Here is a 22,570-nt window from a genome sequence, read left to right as displayed (position 1 = left end):
TCCCCCTCTCCCTCCTGCCCCGTCCCCTCTTGCCCCGCCCCCTCTAGCTGACCAACCTGACAGAGATCCATGACCAGATCAGTGGGATGGCCCGTTGTCCCTACAACCCTCTCCATAACTCCACAGCCCTGATCACGTCCAGTGGAGATCTGTATGCTGCTACCGCCATGGACTTCTCTGGCAGAGACCCAGCTATCTACCGCAGTCTAGGGGGGCTGCCGCCTCTACGCACCGCACAGTACAACTCCAAATGGCTGAATGGTATGTCGGGGTACTGGGTAAAGGAAAGGGGAGTAGGGGATTGTGGGGTGTTTTTATACAATGCTTAGGACAACTCCAAATGGCTGAATGGTATGCCGGGGTACTGGGTAAAGGAAAGGGGAGTAGGGGATTGTGGGGTGTTTTTATACAATGCTTAGGACAACTCCAAATGGCTGAATGGTATGCTGGGGTACTGGGTAAAGGAAAGGGGAGAAGGGGATTGTGGGGTGTTATTAAATGGCTGAATGGTATGCCGGGGTACTGGGTAAAGGAAAGGGGAGTAGGGGATTGTGGGGTGTTATTAAATGGCTGAATGGTAGGCTGGGTACTGGGTAAAGGAAAGGGGAGTAGGGGATTGTGGGGTGTTATTAAATGGCTGAATGGTAGGCTGGGTACTGGGTAAAGGAAAGGGGAGTAGGGGATTGTGGGGTGTTATTAAATGGCTGAATGGTATGCCGGGGTACTGGGTAAAGGAAAGGGGAGTAGGGGATTGTGGGGTGTTATTAAATGGCTGAATGGTAGGCTGGGTACTGGGTAAAGGAAAGGGGAGTAGGGGATTGTGGGGTGTTATTAAATGGCTGAATGGTAGGCTGGGTACTGGAAGGAAGTGAAGGGTAGGGGGATAAGCAGTAGTAGTATAGAGATGTAGAAAAGGGCTTGAAGGAGTTAACTTGTGGTGTCTGTCACTGTCACACAGTTCACTGATGTAAAGACCATAAACACACTTTGTTTTGTTTTCATTCCTTTCAAGACAACAAGGGCTCAAAGTCTTTAACTTATTTAAACAAAACAAAAAAATTATGTCACAAAATCTTTCTCGTTCTTTATTGACATGTTTGTCTCTTTCCTTGTCGAAGGACATCAAAGTGACATTTTCATCTGGTAGTAAAACAATGAAATCAGCTTGTCGGCCTGAAGAGCTCAGTGTGTTCCAGTTCAGAAGCACAGCCCCCCTGGAACAAGGCTGCTGATTGAATACGCTGCTTCACTCATTCTCTCCCTCTAAAAGAGTCATTCTCTCCCTCTAAAAGAGTCATTCTCTCCCTCTAAAAGAGTCATTCTCTCACTCTAAAAGAGTCATTCTCTCACTCTAAAAGAGTCATTCTCTTGTCAACCAGGGATTTGATTCGCTTTAAACCAATCAAATACAACCATAAATATATATATATATAATAAGGCTCCACGTGTTGCAGCAACCTTTGAGAAAAGGGTTCAGCAACTCATTTTATGTCAAATAGATTTTCTCTCTCTCTCTCTCCCTCTCTCTCTCTTCTCCAGTGATGCTGTGCAAAGCTGAGGAGGAGAAGACCGTTTGAACGAGCAACAAAAAAAATAATGTTTAATTTAAAAGTGGATTAAATCACTGTCAAGGAGGATAATGCATGTGGTTAAGGTCCAATAATGTCACACATAAAACTGAACACCCCAGCAATGAGAGGATGTGGGAGGTCAGCAGATTTACTGCACTACACCACCTCTTTGGTGATTCCTCATCTGAATCTGTAGGCTTCCCAGGATGAATAATAGGTTTCACTATTGGAACACAAAAGTCATTAATAAGAATGCCATCATTTATTTCCCCTAATCACCTTTACCTCACAGCTCTACATCAAGATCCTATGGACCCCCCTAAATAAATAAGCATAAATATGGGTTGTATTTACAATGGTGTTTGTTCTTCACTGGTTGCCCTTTTCTTGAGGCAACAGGTCACACATCTTGCTGCCGTGATGGCACGCTGTGGTATTTCACCCAATAGATATGGGAGTTTTTCATATTTCAAAAAAATTGGGTTTGTCTGTGTAACCTGAGGGAAATATGTGTCTCTAATAGAGTCATACATTGGGCAGGAGGTTAGGAAGTGCAGCTCAGTTTCCACCTCATTTTGTGGGCAGTGTGCACATAGTCTGTCTTCTCCTGAGAGTCAGGTCTGCCTACGACGGACTTTCTCAATAACAAGGCTATGCTCACTGAGTCTGTACATAGTCAAAGCTTTCCTTAAGTTTGGGTCGGTCACCGTGGACAGGTATTCTGCCACTGTATACTCTCTGTTTAGGGACAAATAGCATTCTAGTTTGCTCTGATTTTTTGTTGTAAATTCATTCCAAATTGTCAAGTAATTATCTTTTTGTTTTCTCATGATTTGTTTGTGTCTAATTTTGTTGCTGTCTTGGGGCTCATTGGGGTGTGTTTGTGTTTGTGAACAGAGCCCCAGGACCAGCTTGCTTAGGGGACTCTTGTCCAGGTTCATCTCTCTGTAGGGTGTGTTTGTGAACAGAGCCCCAGGACCAGCATGCTTAGGGGACTCTTGTCCAGGTTCATCTCTCTGTAGGGTGTGTTTGTGAACAGAGCCCCAGGACCAGCATGCTTAGGGGACTCTTGTCCAGGTTCATCTCTCTGTAGGGTGTGTTTGTGAACAGAGCCCCAGGACCAGCATGCTGAGGGGACTCTTGTCCAGGTTCATCTCTCTGTAGGGTGTGTTTGTGAACAGAGCCCCAGGACCAGCATGCTGAGGGGACTCTTGTCCAGGTTCATCTCTCTGTAGGGTGTGTTTGTGAACAGAGCCCCAGGACCAGCTTGCTTAGGGGACTCTTGTCCAGGTTCATCTCTCTGTAGGGTGTGTTTGTGAACAGAGCCCCAGGACCAGCATGCTTAGGGGACTCTTGTCCAGGTTCATCTCTCTGTAGGGTGTGTTTGTGAACAGAGCCCCAGGACCAGCATGCTTAGGGGACTCTTGTCCAGGTTCATCTCTCTGTAGGGTGTGTTTGTGAACAGAGCCCCAGGACCAGCATGCTGAGGGGACTCTTGTCCAGGTTCATCTCTCTGTAGGGTGTGTTTGTGAACAGAGCCCCAGGACCAGCATGCTGAGGGGACTCTTGTCCAGGTTCATCTCTCTGTAGGGTGTGTTTGTGAACAGAGCCCCAGGACCAGCTTGCTTAGGGGACTCTTGTCCAGGTTCATCTCTCTGTAGGGTGTGTTTGTGAACAGAGCCCCAGGACCAGCTTGCTTAGGGGACTCTTGTCCAGGTTCATCTCTCTGTAGGGTGTGTTTGTGAACAGAGCCCAAGGACCAGCTTGCTGAGGGGACTCTTGTCCAGGTTCATCTCTCTGTAGGGTGTGTTTGTGAACAGAGCCCCAGGACAAGCATGCTGAGGGGACTCTTGTCCAGGTTCATCTCTCTGTAGGGTGTGTTTGTGAACAGAGCCCCAGGACCAGCATGCTTAGGGGACTCTTGTCCAGGTTCATCTCTCTGTAGGGTGTGTTTGTGAACAGAGCCCCAGGACCAGCATGCTTAGGGGACTCTTGTCCAGGTTCATCTCTCTGTAGGGTGTGTTTGTGAACAGAGCCCCAGGACCAGCATGCTTAGGGGACTCTTGTCCAGGTTCATGTCTCTGTAGGGTGTGTTTGTGAACAGAGCCCCAGGACCAGCATGCTTAGGGGACTCTTGTCCACGTTCATCTCTCTGTAGGGTGTGTTTGTGAACAGAGCCCCAGGACCAGCTTGCTTAGGGGACTCTTGTCCAGGTTCATCTCTCTGTAGGGTGTGTTTGTGAACAGAGCCCCAGGACCAGCTTGCTTAGGGGACTCTTGTCCAGGTTCATCTCTCTGTAGGGTGTGTTTGTGAACAGAGCCCCAGGGCCAGCATGCTGAGGGGACTCTTGTCCAGGTTCATCTCTCTGTAGGGTGTGTTTGTGAACAGAGCCCCAGGACCAGCATGCTTAGGGGACTCTTGTCCAGGTTCATCTCTCTGTAGGGTGTGTTTGTGAACAGAGCCCCAGGACCAGCTTGCTTAGGGGACTCTTGTCCAGGTTCATCTCTCTGTAGGGTGTGTTTGTGAACAGAGCCCCAGGACCAGCTTGCTTAGGGGACTCTTGTCCAGGTTCATCTCTCTGTAGGGTGTGTTTGTGAACAGAGCCCAAGGACCAGCTTGCTGAGGGGACTCTTGTCCAGGTTCATCTCTCTGTAGGGTGTGTTTGTGAACAGAGCCCCAGGACAAGCATGCTGAGGGGACTCTTGTCCAGGTTCATCTCTCTGTAGGGTGTGTTTGTGAACAGAGCCCCAGGACCAGCATGCTTAGGGGACTCTTGTCCAGGTTCATCTCTCTGTAGGGTGTGTTTGTGAACAGAGCCCCAGGACCAGCATGCTTAGGGGACTCTTGTCCAGGTTCATCTCTCTGTAGGGTGTGTTTGTGAACAGAGCCCCAGGACCAGCATGCTTAGGGGACTCTTGTCCAGGTTCATGTCTCTGTAGGGTGTGTTTGTGAACAGAGCCCCAGGACCAGCATGCTTAGGGGACTCTTGTCCAGGTTCATCTCTCTGTAGGGTGTGTTTGTGAACAGAGCCCCAGGACCAGCATGCTTAGGGGACTCTTGTCCAGGTTCATCTCTCTGTAGGGTGTGTTTGTGAACAGAGCCCCAGGACCAGCATGCTGAGGGGACTCTTGTCCAGGTTCATCTCTCTGTAGGGTGTGTTTGTGAACAGAGCCCCAGGGCCAGCATGCTGAGGGGACTCTTGTCCAGGTTCATCTCTCTGTAGGGTGTGTTTGTGAACAGAGCCCCAGGACCAGCATGCTTAGGGGACTCTTGTCCAGGTTCATCTCTCTGTAGGGTGTGTTTGTGAACAGAGCCCCAGGACCAGCATGCTTAGGGGACTCTTGTCCAGGTTCATCTCTCTGTAGGGTGTGTTTGTGAACAGAGCCCCAGGACCAGCATGCTGAGGGGACTCTTGTCCAGGTTCATCTCTCTGTAGGGTGTGTTTGTGAACAGAGCCCCAGGACCAGCATGCTGAGGGGACTCTTGTCCAGGTTCATCTCTCTGTAGGGTGTGTTTGTGAACAGAGCCCCAGGACCAGCTTGCTTAGGGGACTCTTGTCCAGGTTCATCTCTCTGTAGGGTGTGTTTGTGAACAGAGCCCCAGGACCAGCTTGCTTAGGGGACTCTTGTCCAGGTTCATCTCTCTGTAGGGTGTGTTTGTGAACAGAGCCCAAGGACCAGCTTGCTGAGGGGACTCTTGTCCAGGTTCATCTCTCTGTAGGGTGTGTTTGTGAACAGAGCCCCAGGACAAGCATGCTGAGGGGACTCTTGTCCAGGTTCATCTCTCTGTAGGGTGTGTTTGTGAACAGAGCCCCAGGACCAGCATGCTTAGGGGACTCTTGTCCAGGTTCATCTCTCTGTAGGGTGTGTTTGTGAACAGAGCCCCAGGACCAGCATGCTTAGGGGACTCTTGTCCAGGTTCATCTCTCTGTAGGGTGTGTTTGTGAACAGAGCCCCAGGACCAGCATGCTTAGGGGACTCTTGTCCAGGTTCATGTCTCTGTAGGGTGTGTTTGTGAACAGAGCCCCAGGACCAGCATGCTTAGGGGACTCTTGTCCACGTTCATCTCTCTGTAGGGTGTGTTTGTGAACAGAGCCCCAGGACCAGCTTGCTTAGGGGACTCTTGTCCAGGTTCATCTCTCTGTAGGGTGTGTTTGTGAACAGAGCCCCAGGACCAGCTTGCTTAGGGGACTCTTGTCCAGGTTCATCTCTCTGTAGGGTGTGTTTGTGAACAGAGCCCCAGGGCCAGCATGCTGAGGGGACTCTTGTCCAGGTTCATCTCTCTGTAGGGTGTGTTTGTGAACAGAGCCCCAGGACCAGCATGCTTAGGGGACTCTTGTCCAGGTTCATCTCTCTGTAGGGTGTGTTTGTGAACAGAGCCCCAGGACCAGCTTGCTTAGGGGACTCTTGTCCAGGTTCATCTCTCTGTAGGGTGTGTTTGTGAACAGAGCCCCAGGACCAGCTTGCTTAGGGGACTCTTGTCCAGGTTCATCTCTCTGTAGGGTGTGTTTGTGAACAGAGCCCAAGGACCAGCTTGCTGAGGGGACTCTTGTCCAGGTTCATCTCTCTGTAGGGTGTGTTTGTGAACAGAGCCCCAGGACAAGCATGCTGAGGGGACTCTTGTCCAGGTTCATCTCTCTGTAGGGTGTGTTTGTGAACAGAGCCCCAGGACCAGCATGCTTAGGGGACTCTTGTCCAGGTTCATCTCTCTGTAGGGTGTGTTTGTGAACAGAGCCCCAGGACCAGCATGCTTAGGGGACTCTTGTCCAGGTTCATCTCTCTGTAGGGTGTGTTTGTGAACAGAGCCCCAGGACCAGCATGCTTAGGGGACTCTTGTCCAGGTTCATGTCTCTGTAGGGTGTGTTTGTGAACAGAGCCCCAGGACCAGCATGCTTAGGGGACTCTTGTCCACGTTCATCTCTCTGTAGGGTGTGTTTGTGAACAGAGCCCCAGGACCAGCTTGCTTAGGGGACTCTTGTCCAGGTTCATCTCTCTGTAGGGTGTGTTTGTGAACAGAGCCCCAGGACCAGCTTGCTTAGGGGACTCTTGTCCAGGTTCATCTCTCTGTAGGGTGTGTTTGTGAACAGAGCCCCAGGGCCAGCATGCTGAGGGGACTCTTGTCCAGGTTCATCTCTCTGTAGGGTGTGTTTGTGAACAGAGCCCCAGGACCAGCATGCTTAGGGGACTCTTGTCCAGGTTCATCTCTCTGTAGGGTGTGTTTGTGAACAGAGCCCCAGGACCAGCATGCTGAGGGGACTCTTGTCCAGGTTCATCTCTCTGTAGGGTGTGTTTGTGAACAGAGCCCCAGGACCAGCATGCTGAGGGGACTCTTGTCCAGGTTCATCTCTCTGTAGGATGTGTTTGTGAACAGAGCCCCAGGACCAGCTTGCTTAGGGGACTCTTGTCCAGGTTCATCTCTCTGTAGGGTGTGTTTGTGAACAGAGCCCCAGGACCAGCTTGCTTAGGGGACTCTTGTCCAGGTTCATCTCTCTGTAGGGTGTGTTTGTGAACAGAGCCCCAGGACCAGCTTGCTGAGGGGACTCTTGTCCAGGTTCATCTCTCTGTAGGGTGTGTTTGTGAACAGAGCCCCAGGACCAGCATGCTGAGGGGACTTGTCCAGGTTCATCTCTCTGTAGGGTGTGTTTGTGAACAGAGCCCCAGGACCAGCATGCTTAGGGACTCTTGTCCAGGTTCATCTCTCTGTAGGGTGTGTTTGTGAACAGAGCCCCAGGACCAGCTTGCTTAGGGGACTCTTGTCCAGGTTCATCTCTCTGTAGGGTGTGTTTGTGAACAGAGCCCCAGGACCAGCATGCTGAGGGGACTCTTGTCCAGGTTCATCTCTCTGTAGGGTGTGTTTGTGAACAGAGCCCCAGGGCCAGCATGCTGAGGGGACTCTTGTCCAGGTTCATCTCTCTGTAGGGTGTGTTTGTGAACAGAGCCCCAGGACCAGCTTGCTTAGGGGACTCTTGTCCAGGTTCATCTCTCTGTAGCGTGTGTTTGTGATCAGAGCCCCAGGACCAGCTTGCTTAGGGGACTCTTGTCCAGGTTCATCTCTCTGTAGGGTGTGTTTGTGAACAGAGCCCCAGGGCCAGCATGCTGAGGGGACTCTTGTCCAGGTTCATCTCTCTGTAGGGTGTGTTTGTGAACAGAGCCCCAGGACCAGCATGCTGAGTGGACTCTTGTCCAGGTTCATCTCTCTGTAGGGTGTGTTTGTGAACAGAGCCCCAGGACCAGCTTGCTTAGGGGACTCTTGTCCAGGTTCATCTCTCTGTAGGGTGTGTTTGTGAACAGAGCCCCAGGACCAGCTTGCTTAGGGGACTCTTGTCCAGGTTCATCTCTCTGTAGGGTGTGTTTGTGAACAGAGCCCCAGGACCAGCATGCTTAGGGGACTCTTGTCCAGGTTCATCTCTCTGTAGGGTGTGTTTGTGAACAGAGCCCCAGGACCAGCATGCTTAGGGGACTCTTGTCCAGGTTCATCTCTCTGTAGGGTGTGTTTGTGAACAGAGCCCCAGGACCAGCTTGCTTAGGGGACTCTTGTCCAGGTTCATCTCTCTGTAGGGTGTGTTTGTGAACAGAGCCCCAGGACCAGCATGCTGAGGGGACTCTTGTCCAGGTTCATCTCTCTGTAGGGTGTGTTTGTGAACAGAGCCCCAGGACCAGCATGCTGAGGGGACTCTTGTCCAGGTTCATCTCTCTGTAGGGTGTGTTTGTGAACAGAGCCCCAGGACCAGCTTGCTGAGGGGACTCTTGTCCAGGTTCATCTCTCTGTAGGGTGTGTTTGTGAACAGAGCCCCAGGACCAGCTTGCTGAGGGGACTCTTGTCCAGGTTCATCTCTCTGTAGGGTGTGTTTGTGAACAGAGCCCCAGGACCAGCTTGCTTAGGGGACTCTTGTCCAGGTTCATCTCTCTGTAGGGTGTGTTTGTGAACAGAGCCCCAGGACCAGCTTGCTTAGGGGACTCTTGTCCAGGTTCATCTCTCTGTAGGGTGTGTTTGTGAACAGAGCCCCAGGACCAGCATGCTTAGGGGACTCTTGTCCAGGTTCATCTCTCTGTAGGGTGTGTTTGTGAACAGAGCCCCAGGACCAGCATGCTTAGGGGACTCTTGTCCAGGTTCATCTCTCTGTAGGGTGTGTTTGTGAACAGAGCCCCAGGACCAGCTTGCTTAGGGGACTCTTGTCCAGGTTCATCTCTCTGTAGGGTGTGTTTGTGAACAGAGCCCCAGGACCAGCATGCTGAGGGGACTCTTGTCCAGGTTCATCTCTCTGTAGGGTGTGTTTGTGAACAGAGCCCCAGGACCAGCATGCTGAGGGGACTCTTGTCCAGGTTCATCTCTCTGTAGGGTGTGTTTGTGAACAGAGCCCCAGGACCAGCTTGCTGAGGGGACTCTTGTCCAGGTTCATCTCTCTGTAGGGTGTGTTTGTGAACAGAGCCCCAGGACCAGCTTGCTGAGGGGACTCTTGTCCAGGTTCATCTCTCTGTAGGGTGTGTTTGTGAACAGAGCCCCAGGACCAGTTGCTGAGGGGACTCTTCTCCAGGTTCATCTCTCTGTAGGGTGTGTTTGTGAACAGAGCCCCAGGACCAGCTTGCTTAGGGGACTCTTGTCCAGGTTCATCTCTCTGTAGGGTGTGTTTGTGGACAGAGCCCCAGGACCAGCTTGCTTAGGGGACTCTTGTCCAGGTTCATCTCTCTGTAGGGTGTGTTTGTGAACAGAGCCCCAGGACCAGCATGCTTAGGGGACTCTTGTCCAGGTTCATCTCTCTGTAGGGTGTGTTTGTGAACAGAGCCCCAGGACCAGCATGCTGAGGGGACTCTTGTCCAGGTTCATCTCTCTGTAGGGTGTGTTTGTGGACAGAGCCCCAGGACCAGCATGCTTAGGGGACTCTTGTCCAGGTTCATCTCTCTGTAGGGTGTGTTTGTGAACAGAGCCCCAGGACCAGCATGCTGAGGGGACTCTTGTCCAGGTTCATCTCTCTGTAGGGTGTGTTTGTGAACAGAGCCCCAGGACCAGCTTGCTTAGGGGACTCTTGTCCAGGTTCATCTCTCTGTAGGGTGTGTTTGTGAACAGAGCCCCAGGACCAGCATGCTTAGGGGACTCTTGTCCAGGTTCATCTCTCTGTAGGGTGTGTTTGTGAACAGAGCCCCAGGACCAGCATGCTTAGGGGACTCTTGTCCAGGTTCATCTCTCTGTAGGGTGTGTTTGTGAACAGAGCCCCAGGACCAGCATGCTTAGGGGACTCTTGTCCAGGTTCATCTCTCTGTAGGGTGTGTTTGTGAACAGAGCCCCAGGACCAGCTTGCTGAGGGGACTCTTGTCCAGGTTCATCTCTCTGTAGGGTGTGTTTGTGAACAGAGCCCCAGGGCCAGCATGCTGAGGGGACTCTTGTCCAGGTTCATCTCTCTGTAGGGTGTGTTTGTGAACAGAGCCCCAGGACCAGCATGCTGAGTGGACTCTTGTCCAGGTTCATCTCTCTGTAGGGTGTTTTTGTGAACAGAGCCCCAGGACCCGCTTGCTTAGGGGACTCTTGTCCAGGTTCATCTCTCTGTAGGGTGTGTTTGTGAACAGAGCCCCAGGACCAGCTTGCTTAGGGGACTCTTGTCCAGGTTCATCTCTCTGTAGGGTGTGTTTGTGAACAGAGCCCCAGGACCAGCATGCTTAGGGGACTCTTGTCCAGGTTCATCTCTCTGTAGGGTGTGTTTGTGAACAGAGCCCCAGGACCAGCATGCTTAGGGGACTCTTGTCCAGGTTCATCTCTCTGTAGGGTGTGTTTGTGAACAGAGCCCCAGGACCAGCTTGCTTAGGGGACTCTTGTCCAGGTTCATCTCTCTGTAGGGTGTGTTTGTGAACAGAGCCCCAGGACCAGCTTGCTGAGAGGACTCTTGTCCAGGTTCATCTCTCTGTAGGGTGTATTTGTGAACAGAGCCCCAGGACCAGCATGCTTAGGGGACTCTTGTCCAGGTTCATCTCTCTCTAGGGTGTGTTTGTGAACAGAGCCCCAGGACCAGCATGCTGAGGGGACTCTTGTCCAGGTTCATCTCTCTGTAGGGTGTGTTTGTGAACAGAGCCCCAGGACCAGCTTGCTGAGGGGACTCTTGTCCAGGTTCATCTCTCTGTAGGGTGTGTTTGTGAACAGAGCCCCAGGACCAGCATGCTGAGGGGACTCTTGTCCAGGTTCATCTCTCTGTAGGGTGTGTTTGTGAACAGAGCCCCAGGACCAGCATGCTGAAGGGACTCTTGTCCAGGTTCATCTCTCTGTAGGGTGTGTTTGTGAACAGGGCCCCAGGACCAGCATGCTGAGGGGACTCTTGTCCAGGTTTTTCTCTCTGTAGGTGATGGCTTTGTTTTGGAACGTTTGGGAATCGCTTCCTTTTTTTGGAATTTAACGGCTCTTTTCTGGATTTTGATAATTAGCGGGTATCAGCCTAATTGTGCTCTGCATGCAATATTTGGTGTTTTGCATTGAACACTGAGGATATTTTTGCAGAATTCTGGTGTTTGCCCCATTTTGTGAATTCTTGGTTGGTGAACGGACCCCATACCTAACAACCATGACGGGCATTGGGTTCTAATGTATTCTCTCTCTCTCTCGCTCTCTCTCTCTGGCTTTTTCTCTTGCATCCCTCTCTCTTGCTATCTCTCTATTGCTCTCTCTCTCTCTTGCTATCTCTCTATTGCTCTCTCTCTCTCTCTCTCTTTCTCACTCTCACTCTCTCTCAAACTCCTCTGTTTTCTCTCTTGCCCTTCCCCCTCTTTCAACAGAGCCTAACTTTGACTCCTACTTCAACAGAGCCTAACTTTGTCTCCTCCTTCAACAGAGCCTAACTTTCTCTCCACTTCAACAGAGCCTAACTTTCTCTCCTACTTCAACAGAGCCTAACTTTGTCTCCTACTTCAACAGAGCCTAAATTTGTCTCCTCCTTCAACAGAGCCTAACTTTCTCTCCTACTTCAACAGAGCCTAACTTTGTCTCCTCCTTCAATAGAACCTAACTTTGTCTCCTCCTTCAACAGAGCCTAACTTTGTCTCCTCCTTCAACAGAGCCTAACTTTCTCTCCTACTTCAACAGAGCCTAAATTTGTCTCCAACTTCAACAGAGCCTAACTTTGTCTCCTACTTCAACAGAGCCTAACTTTGTCTCCTACTTCAACATAGCCTAACTTTGTCTCCTCCTTCAACAGAACCTAACTTTGTCTCCTACTTCAACAGAGCCTAACTTTGTCTCCTCCTACGACATCGGGAACTTCACCTACTTCTTCTTTCGGGAGAACGCGTTGGAACATGACTGCGGTCGGACCGTGTTCTCACGTGCTGCCCGGGTCTGTAAGAACGACATTGGAGGACGCTTCCTATTGGAGGACACCTGGACCACGTTCATGAAGGCTCGGTTGAACTGCTCTCGACCGGGAGAGATACCGTTCAACTATAATGAACTACAGGGAATGTTCTACCTGCCAGAGTTAGACCTGCTCTATGGGATCTTTACTACTAACGTGTAAGAAATACATTCTAGACACACAGAGACACACAGAAACACACACGGAGACACACAGAAACAGAGAGACTCAGAGACACACAGAATCAGAGACACTCGGAGACACACAGAATCAGAGAAACACGGAGACACACAGAAACACACAGAAACAGAGACACAGAGACACACAGAAACAGAGACACACAGATACACACAGAAACAGAGATACACAGAGACACACAGAATCAGAGACACTCGGAGACACACAGAATCAGAGACACACAGAGACATACAGAAACACACACGAAGACACACGGAAACACACACAGAGACACACAGAAACACACAGAAACAGAGACACACAGAGACACACAGAATCAGAGACACACAGAGACACACAGAAACACACACGGAGACACACAGAAACAGAGACACTCGGAGACACACAGAATCAGAGACACACAGAGACACACAGAAACACACACGGAGACACACAGAAACAGAGACACTCGGAGACACACAGAATAAGAGACACACAGAGACACACATAATCAGAGACACACAGAGACACACAGAAACACACACGGAGACACACAGAAACAGAGACACTCGGAGACACACAGAATCAGAGACCCTCGGAGACACACAGAATCAGAGACACTCGGAGACACACAGAATCAGAGACACACGGGGACACACAGAATCAGAGACACAGAGACACACAGAAACAGAGACACACAGATACACACAGAAACAGAGATACACAGAGACACACAGAAACAAAGATACACAGAGATAAACAGAGATACACAGAGATACACAGAGACACAAAGACACACAGAGACACACAGAAACAGAGACACAGAGACACACAGAAACAGAGACACACAGATACACACAGAAACAGAGATACACAGAGACATAGAGACACAGAGATACACAGAGACACACAGAAACAAAGATACACAGAGATAAACAGAGACACACAGAAACAGAGATACACAGATACACACAGAAACAGAGATACACAGAGACACAGAGACACAGAGATACACAGAGACACACAGAAACAAAGATACACAGAGATAAACAGAGACACACAGAGACACATGCAGAGACACTCAGAGAAACACAGAGAAACACAGAGCAACACAGAGAGACACAGAGACAGAGACATACAGAGAAACACACAGACACACACAGACACACACTTTACCCTCTCTAACATGGGCCTGTGCAGACTTACTCTGTCACAATGGGCAGGACAAGGCAATGGTCAGAGATACCAGCCAGAGGGTAGACTCCAGAGGCGGCTGGTGGGATGAGCTATAGGAGGACAGGCTCATTATAATGGAATGAATGGAACGGTATCAAACACATGAAACGTATGGAAACCACATGTTTGATGCAGTTGCCTTTATTCCATTCCAGCCATTACAATGAGCAATCTCATAGCTCCCACCAGCCTCCACTGTGTACTCTGCCTAGAGGGTCATTCATGGCTTTTCGTATTATGGTCAATAAACCTTGAAGTGGGCAAAACACTGAAGTATCCTTCAGGTACACCTAATAATGAACAGTCATATTATACTATCATCATTCACTCACGTTTAATTTGACAGTTTGATTCAGACTAGTTTCTCTCATGTTATTTTATAAGAGATTTTAGAGAAGACACGTTCTTGCTAAAGTGACAGTTTGAAAATTCAAAGCTATTCATCAGGCCCGATCTGGACACTTAGCCAGAGAGGCAGAACCTCTTAATTGAAGCCCGGTGTTCAATTGATAGTCAATTTAGACCATCCATCACTCACAGTGTGATCTGAGTCCACAGACACGATCTGGTAGGGAGAGATATAAAGGTATATACTAGTCAGCTAGCATTGTGTCTGCTTAGTTGGCTTCTTAATCTATCTCTCTCTATATATACAGTGCCTTGCGAAAGTATTCGGCCCCCTTGAACTTTGCGACCTTTTGCCACATTTCAGGCTTCAAACAAAGATATAAAACTGTATTTTTTTGTGAAGAATCAACAACAAGTGGGACACAATCATGAAGTGGAACAACATTTATTGGATATTTCAAACTTTTTTAACAAATCAAAAACTGAAAATTGGGCATGCAAAATTATTCAGCCCCCTTAAGTTAATACTTTGTAGCGCCACCTTTTGCTGCGATTACAGCTGTAAGTCGCTTGGGGTATGTCTCTATCAGTTTTGCACATCGAGAGACTGACATTTTTTCCCATTCCTCCTTGCAAAACAACTCGAGCTCAGTGAGATTGGATGAAGAGCATTTGTGAACAGCAGTTTTCAGTTCTTTCCACAGATTCTCGATTGGATTCAGGTCTGGACTTTGACTTGGCCATTCTAACACCTGGATATGTTTATTTTTGAACCATTCCATTGTAGATTTTGCTTTATGTTTTGGATCATTGTCTTGTTGGAAGACAAATCTCCGTCCCAGTCTCAGGTCTTTTGCAGACTCCATCAGGTTTTCTTCCAGAATGGTCCTGTATTTGGCTCCATCCATCTTCCCATCAATTTTAACCATCTTCCCTGTCCCTGCTGAAGAAAAGCAGGCCCAAACCATGATGCTGCCACCACCATGTTTGACAGTGGGGATGGTGTTTTCAGAGTGATGAGCTGTGTTGCTTTTACGCCAAACATAACGTTTTGCATTGTTGCCAAAAAGTTCAATTTTGGTTTCATCTGACCAGAGCACCTTCTTCCAAATGTTTGGTGTGTCTCCCAGGTGGCTTGTGGCAAACTTTAAACAACACTTTTTATGGATATCTTTAAGAAATGGCTTTCTTCTTGCCACTCTTCCATAAAGGCCAGATTTGTGCAATATACGACTGATTGTTGTCCTATGTACAGAGTGTCCCACCTCAGCTGTAGATCTCTGCAGTTCATCCAGAGTGATCATGGGCCTCTTGGCTGCATCTCTGATCAGTCTTCTCCTTGTATGAGCTGAACGTTTAGAGGGACGGCCAGGTCTTGGTAGATTTGCAGTGGTCTGATACTCCTTCCATTTCAATATTATCGCTTGCACAGTGCTTCTTGGGATGTTTAAAGCTTGGGAAATCTTTTTGTATCCAAATCCGGCTTTAAAGTTCTTCACAACAGTATCTCGCACCTGCCTGGTGTGTTCCTTGTTCTTCATGATGCTCTCTGCGCTTTTAACGGACCTCTGAGACTATCACAGTGCAGGTGCATTTATACGGAGACTTGATTACACACAGGTGGATTGTATTTATCATCATTAGTCATTTAGGTCAACATCGGATCATTCAGAGATCCTCACTGAACTTCTGGAGAGAGTTTGCTGCACTGAAAGTAAAGGGGCTGAATAATTTTGCACGCCCAATTTTTCAGTTTTTGATTTGTTAAAAAAGTTTGAAATATCCAATAAATGTCGTTCCACTTCATGATTGTGTCCCACTTGTTGTTGATTCTTCACAAAAAAATACAGTTTTATATCTTTATGTTTGAAGCCTGAAATGTGGCAAAAGGTCGCAAAGTTCAAGGGGGCCGAATACTTTCGCAAGGCACTGTATATACTATATATACAGTACCAGTCAAACATTTTGAGACACCTATTCATTCAAGGGTTTTTCTTTATTTTACTATTTTCTACAGTGTATAATAATGGTTACACATATGGAATCATGTACTTGTTGGCTGTTTTTCTTCAATTTGCAGTCCAACTCATCCCAAACCATCTCAATTAGGTAGAGGTTTGGTAATTGTGGAGGCCAGGTCATCTGATGCAGCACTCAATCACTCTCCTTCTTGGTCAAATAGCCCTTACACAGCCTGGAGGTGTGTTGGGTCATTGTCCTGTTGAAAAACAAATGATAGTCCCGCTAAGCGCAGACCAGATGGGATGGCGTATCGCTGCAAAATGCTGTGGTAGCCATGCTGGTAAAGTGTGCCTTGAATTCTAAGTAAATGAAAGACAGTTTCACCAGAAAAGCACACCCACACCATCACACCTCCTCCTCCATGCTTCATGGTGGGAACCACACATGTGGAGATTGTCTGTTCACCGACTCTGCATCTCATGGCAGGTAGAACCAAAAATCTCAAGTTTGGACTCATCAGACCAAAGGACTAATGTCCATAGCTCGTGTTTCTTGGCCCAAGGAAGTCTCTTCTTCTTATTGGTGTCCTTTAGTAGTGTTTTCTTTTCAGCAATTCGACCATGAAGGCCTGATTCACACAGTCTCCTCTGATTAGTTGATGTTGAGATGTGTCTGTTACTTGAACTCTGTGAAGCATTTATTTGGGCTGCAATCTGAGGTGCAGTTAATTGCCGATTTCTGAGGCTGGTAACTCTAATGAACTTATCCTCTGCAGCAGAAGTAACTCTGGGTCTTCCTTTCCTGTGGCGGTTCTCATGAGAGCCAGTTTCATCATAGCGCTTGATGATTTTTGCGACTGAACTTGAAGAAACGTTCAAAGTTCTTGAATTGTTCCGTATTGACTGACCTTCATGTCTTAAAGTAATGATGGCCTGTCATTTCTCTTTGCTTATTTGAGCTGTTCTTGCCATAATATGGATTTAGCCCTATTTGGTAAAAGACCATATTCTGTATACCAAACCTACCTTGTCACAGCACAACTGATAGGCTGAAATGCATTAACTTCTTTCGGATCATTGGGACGCTAGCGTCCCACCTCGACAACATCCGGTGAAATTGCAGTGCGCGTAATTCAAAATACAAAAGTAGTAATATTAAACATTCATCAAAATACAAGTGTTATACACCATTATTTAGTTTAGAATCTTGGTAATCGAACCGCTTTGTCCGATTTACAATAGGCTTTACGGCGAAAGCATGACATTTGATTGTCTGAGGACAGCGCCTCACCCACTCCCTGCATTAACATGAATTCATAACCTGCACAGGTGTCACAAAAATCTAAAATAGTGATAAAATAAATCACTTACGTTTGAAGATCTTCATCTTTTTGCAATCCAACGGGTCCCAGTAACACAATGAATGGTCGCTTTGTTCGATAAAGTCCTTCTTTATATCCCAAAAATGTTAGTTTATTTGGCGCGTTTGATTCAGAAATCCACCTGTTCTTGCCCAACATGCCTACAAAGGAATCTAAAAAAGTTACCTGTAAACTACATCCAAACAATTCAAACAACGTTTGTAATCCAACCTCAGGTACTCTAATATGTAAATAATCTATAAAATGTAATACGGAATATACTGTGTTCAGTACCGGAGAAAAAGAACGAGGAGTGCAAACTCATTCACGCGCCTCAAAAGACTAGAGTCCTTCTGAGGGATATTTTGAAAGAATACGAATACTTCTTAATTTTTCAAAAAACAAGGCATGAAACAATTTCTAAAGACTGTTGACATCTAGTGGAAGCCAAAGGAACTGCAATCTGGGTCCTAATTATTAGACTTAGAAAAGCATTGAAATTCCAATGACCTCAAAAAAGAGAAATTCCTGGATCGATTGTCCTCGGGGTTACGCCTGCCAAATCAGTTCTGTCATACTCACAGACATTATTCGAATGGTTTTAGAAACTTTAGAGTGTTTCCCATCCAATACTACCATGTACATGCATATTCTAGCTTCTGGGCCTGAGTAACAGGCAGTTTACTTTGTGCACCTCAGTCATCCAAACCTCCAAAGACTGCCCCCTAGCCTTAAAACGTTAAGAAGGAAATACATTTCTTTTCAGAAAGCAAGTTAACTTTTCAGAAAGCTAACTTTTCAGAAAGCACACCTGTTAATTGAAATGCATTTCAGCTGACTACCTCATGAAGCTGGATGATTCCATATGTGTTTTTTCATATTGTTGATTTCTTCACTATTATTCTATAATGTAGAAAATAGTAAAAAATAAAGCAAAACCCTGGAATGAGTAGGTGTGTCCAAACATTTGACTGGTGCTGTGTACATATTTATATGCATCTCTCTCCCTCTCCTCCCCCCTACAGGAATAGCATAGCAGCGTCTGCGGTGTGTGCCTTCAACCTCAGTGCCATCACCCGTGTGTTCGGTGGCCCCTTCAAGTACCAGGAGAACTCTCGCTCCGCCTGGCTACCTTACCCCAACCCTAACCCTGACTTCCAGGTAAATATACACCTACCACAACCCTAACCCTAACTTTTAGGTAAATTTACACCTACCCCAGCCCTAACCTTGACTTTCAGGTAGAAATATACCTGCCCCAACCCTAACCTTGACTTTCAGGTAGAAATATACCTGCCCCAACCCTAACCTTGACTTTCAGGTAGATATAAACCTACCCCAACCCTAACCTTGACTTTCAGGTAGAAATATACCTGCCCCAACCCTAACCTTGACTTTCAGGTAGATATTTACCTACCCCAACCCTAACCTTGACTTTCAGGTAGATATATACCTACCCCAACCCTAACCTTGACTTTCAGGTAGATATATACCTACCCCAACCCTAACCTTGACTTTCAGGTAGATATATACCTACCCCAACCCTAACCTTGACTTTCAGGTAAGGAACTCCAAAATGGCCGTCAAACTGAGCTCACAGGGAAATCTCCTGTCCCAATATGGGCCTGAAGCCATGGGTTCAACTAGGTATTTGTTCTATAAGGGTTAAGCCAGGCTCAGGTTCAGATTGGGATATGGTTTGGGAGTAACCAGGCTGAAAATAACCAGACACCAGTAGCTACCATACAAGACAGATGGATGAGTCAGGTCACTGCCTTATATGAGATATCCGACCGTGAACAGTCCGCTCTAGTGGTCTTTTAGCCATCGTGCTGTTACACCCTCCTGGTTATTCTGAGAGCACAAGGTCCGTTTTTATCACCACAACAGCAACTCTGCCCAATTAACCAACACACAGAAACGTCATCACATACTCTGCCTTTGTAGGAATATACTCATGAGCGTTGGTGGGTATTCATTATGAGCGTTGGTGGGTATTCATCAAGAGGGTTGGTGGTTGTTCATTATGAGAGTTGGTGAGTATTCATTATGAGCGTTGGTGGGTATTCATCAAGAGGGTTGGTGGTTGTTCATTATGAGAGTTGGTGAGTATTCATTATGAGCGTTGGTGGGTATTCATTTTGAGCGTTGGTGAGTATTCATTATGAGCGTTGGTGGGTATTCATCATGAGCGTTGGTGGGTATTCATCAAGAGGGTTGGTGGTTGTTCATTATGAGCGTTGGTGGGTATTCATCATGAGCGTTGGTGGGTATTCATTTTGAGCGTTGGTGGGTATTCATCATGAGGGTTGGTGGGTATTCATTATGAGAGTTGGTGGGTGTTCCTCATGAGCATTATTGGGTATTCATTATGAGGGTTGGTGTGTATTCATTATGAGAGTTGGTGGGTATTCATTATGAGAGTTGGTGGGTATTCATTATGAGCGTTGGTGGGTATTCATTATGAGAGTTGGTGGGTATTCATTATGAGCATTGGTGGGTATTCATTATGAGAGTTGGTGGGTGTTCCTCATGAGCATTATTGGGTGTTCTTCATGAATGTTGGTGGGTATTCATTATGAGGTTTGGTGGGTGTTCTTCATAAGCGTTGGTGGGTATTCATTATAAGCGTTGGTGGGTGTTCTTCATGAGCGTTGATGGGTATTCATTAAGAGCATTGGAGAGTATTCATTATGAGCGTTGGTGGGTATTCATTAAGAGCATTGGAGAGTATTCATTATGAGCATTGGTGGGTATTCACTATGAGCGTTGGTGGGTATTCATTATGATTCTTGGTGGTATTCATTTTGAGAGTTGGTGGGTTTTCATTATGAGCGTTGGTGAGTATTCATTATGAGCATTTCTGGGTATTCACTATGAGCGTTGGTGGGTTTTCATTTTAAGTGTTGGTGGGTATGCATTAATATGTTTGTGCATCCGTACGTTCGTCTGTGTTTGTGCCCCAGAGTCCACATACAGTTCGCTCTATTTAATACAGTTTAATACAGTTCGCTCAATCACCTTACAAACCTGTAAAATAATGACCCACCACGTTATGAAACTCACTGCCAGGAAATGTACAACGTCACAATGACAGCGTTAAAATGACCAACCTGCTGTTCCATGGAGTGTTGCTGCTCCTAATAAACTATGACAGTTCTTTTCTTGGAACAGGTAGAAGTTGCCCTAACCACTAACCCAGGACCAGGTGTTATTACATCCCAATAATGGTTCAGGTTAGAATGGTGGAAGGGTAATCTGATCCTAGATCTATGTTAAAGGTCAACTTCTACCTCTAGCGTTCTACCTAATAGTGAATGGCACTTTATTGTCTGAAGGCTCTTTGACTCCACAGGAGTTTGGAAAAGAGGGAGGATTTAGAGGCCTCAGCAGAATTAACACTAGAACCGCTGGGTCTCGATGGAGCCCCCTACACGCTAATGAGATATCATGAAATTCTCCATGGAGCCCCCTACAAGCTAATGAGATATCATGAAATTCTCCATGGAGCACCCTACAAGCTAATGAGATATCATGAAATTCTCAATGGAGCCCCCTACAAGCTATTGAGATATCATGAAATTCTCCATGGAGCCCCCTAAAAGCTAATGACATATCATGAAATCCTCCATGGAGCCCCCTACAAGCTAATGAGATATCATGAAATTCTCCATGGAGCCCCCTACAAGCTAATGAGATATCATGAAATTCTCCATGGAGCCTGCAACATTCTAACCGTAATAATAATTGGGTTGTGTTTATGTAGGCCTTGGGTAACATTCCAATACTCTTTTTTTTTAAACACAATAGCATTTTTGTAAGTTTATGTTCCTGTAGGCTATGTGTAAAAACAAAACAAAAACACAACTATTCAAGTGATCAATCAAATGTATTTGTAGAGTACCTTTGTTACAACCATGCGGTAAACTTTTGCTACTTTACCCTCTTTTTCTCCCCAATTTCATGATATCCAATTGGTAGTGTTAGGTTCTTATTTTTCAGAGTAAATAACGCACGGACACAAGAGAAGCTTTAACCAAGTTTAATTCTTCCCAAAGGTTCTGTACAGCTGTAATTCAGACAACCCAACATTTGTCCCATCCAGATATTTATATCCCATTTAAGACACTCATCCTTCTCTCCAATCCTTACATTTTATGATCCTACAGGAAGAGAGTAAAGAGGGTAACAGGATACCAAACCTTTAATACTCCCTTATGAGAATCTGTCCTCACCTCCTGACCTCAACCCCTCCTTAATCTAATCCACAGAGATCCACCTGTCTCCCCTGTATCAACACGTTGCTCTGCTCCCATCCCTCAACACATTCCAGCACATTCCACAGCTATCTGTCTTTCTACAGAGACCCAGTCTCTTTTACTATACTAAGCATTTGATCTATCATGTCTTTAATATCTCGATGTTAAAAATATCGAATCCAACAGTCCCTCGTCTTGAACAATAGCATCCTAATGTTCAATTCATATAAACTTGGAAATTAGTAATACATGTAGAAACAATGATTATAAAACATGAATAAAAAACGAACAAATGATTAGAAAACATGAATTAAACAAACAAACAAATGAACCAACAATGAACAACCAGTCACCGCGAGGTGTTTAAATTCAGAGACCTATGGCTTCCGAACTATGATCACACAACAAAATGCCATTCCAGCTGCATCTGCGGTCTCCTTCAATGGCAGATGGAGCAGCTTTTAGTTTCTCCAATTGCCCCTTCTGGATCCTAAGGGAGTAATAGCACAAGACTTGGAAAGCAACAAAAAGACACACAAAACACAACCGTGTTAACGATGTGATAAGCTATGCATGATTATATATGCGTGACAACCAACGTCTGAGACCATGACAATTCCCGCTCTCTCTTCACCTGACTCTATGCCTCCAGGATAATTTCCTGCTGGGTTCCACAAAAATGAATGCTCTAAAAAGCTTCCTCATGTTTTCACCCAGTCTTCCCCTTTAGGCCCCAGGTTTCCCGAGAGGTGTTCCCAAGTTATGTCATTTTCACTTTGTTCCCCATCTCCTCCATTTCACCTGATAGGCACGACACCTAATATGCAAGTGTGTATCCATAATCCGAGGTAACTCAGCACTGTATCTGCTTTCACATCAATGGCTTCAACATGTTGTTCACAGTTCAATTACCCCTCTATCCTCTCATATGATGCATTAACCCATAAAGCAGCCAATCCAACTATGATGTTTACAGTAGCTCCCAGACCCAAACCATCTGTATGTCTTACAGTGGGCTCTAGTCTCTCTCTCTCTCTCTCTCTCTCTCTCTCTCTGCTTCATGTGTCATGGTGTCTTCTCTCACCCATTATGCAGTTGGACCTCACTTCACGTGAGAACTATGCCTACAGCTACTGTCCCTACAGCTCCTTCAGTTACTGTCCCTACTACTCCTTCAGTTGCTGTCCCTACAGCTCCTTCAGTCACTGTCCCTACAGCTCCTTCAGTTACTGTCCATACAGCTACTGTCCCTACAGCTCCTTCAGTTACTGTCCCTACAGCTCCTTCAGTTACTGTCCCTACAGCTCCTTCAGTTACTGTCCCTACA

The 22,570-nt window shown here is 46.8% G+C and overlaps 1 protein-coding gene across 2 annotated transcripts in view; it reads left to right on the top strand.

The window, feature by feature from the left end:
* The window catches only part of LOC116376355 (semaphorin-5A), a 381,827-nt gene that overhangs the window by 134,071 nt on the left and 225,186 nt on the right, over positions 1–22,570 (top strand). For both annotated transcript variants that reach the window (XR_004211770.1, XM_031836384.1), the window contains exons 7-9: positions 48–261; positions 11,774–12,059; positions 18,010–18,145. Coding sequence is in view for 1 of the 2 variants with exons in the window: in XM_031836384.1 (XP_031692244.1) it covers positions 48–261; positions 11,774–12,059; positions 18,010–18,145 (636 nt within the window). In the remaining variant the exon portion in view is untranslated. The remainder of the gene's footprint in view (positions 1–47; positions 262–11,773; positions 12,060–18,009; positions 18,146–22,570) is intronic.

Source organism: Oncorhynchus kisutch, linkage group LG11, assembly GCF_002021735.2.
Source record: "Oncorhynchus kisutch isolate 150728-3 linkage group LG11, Okis_V2, whole genome shotgun sequence".
Classification (NCBI taxonomy): domain Eukaryota; kingdom Metazoa; phylum Chordata; class Actinopteri; order Salmoniformes; family Salmonidae; genus Oncorhynchus; species Oncorhynchus kisutch.
Note: the sequence above shows the minus strand (reverse complement) of the source record. Positions and strands in the feature narration are given on the sequence as shown.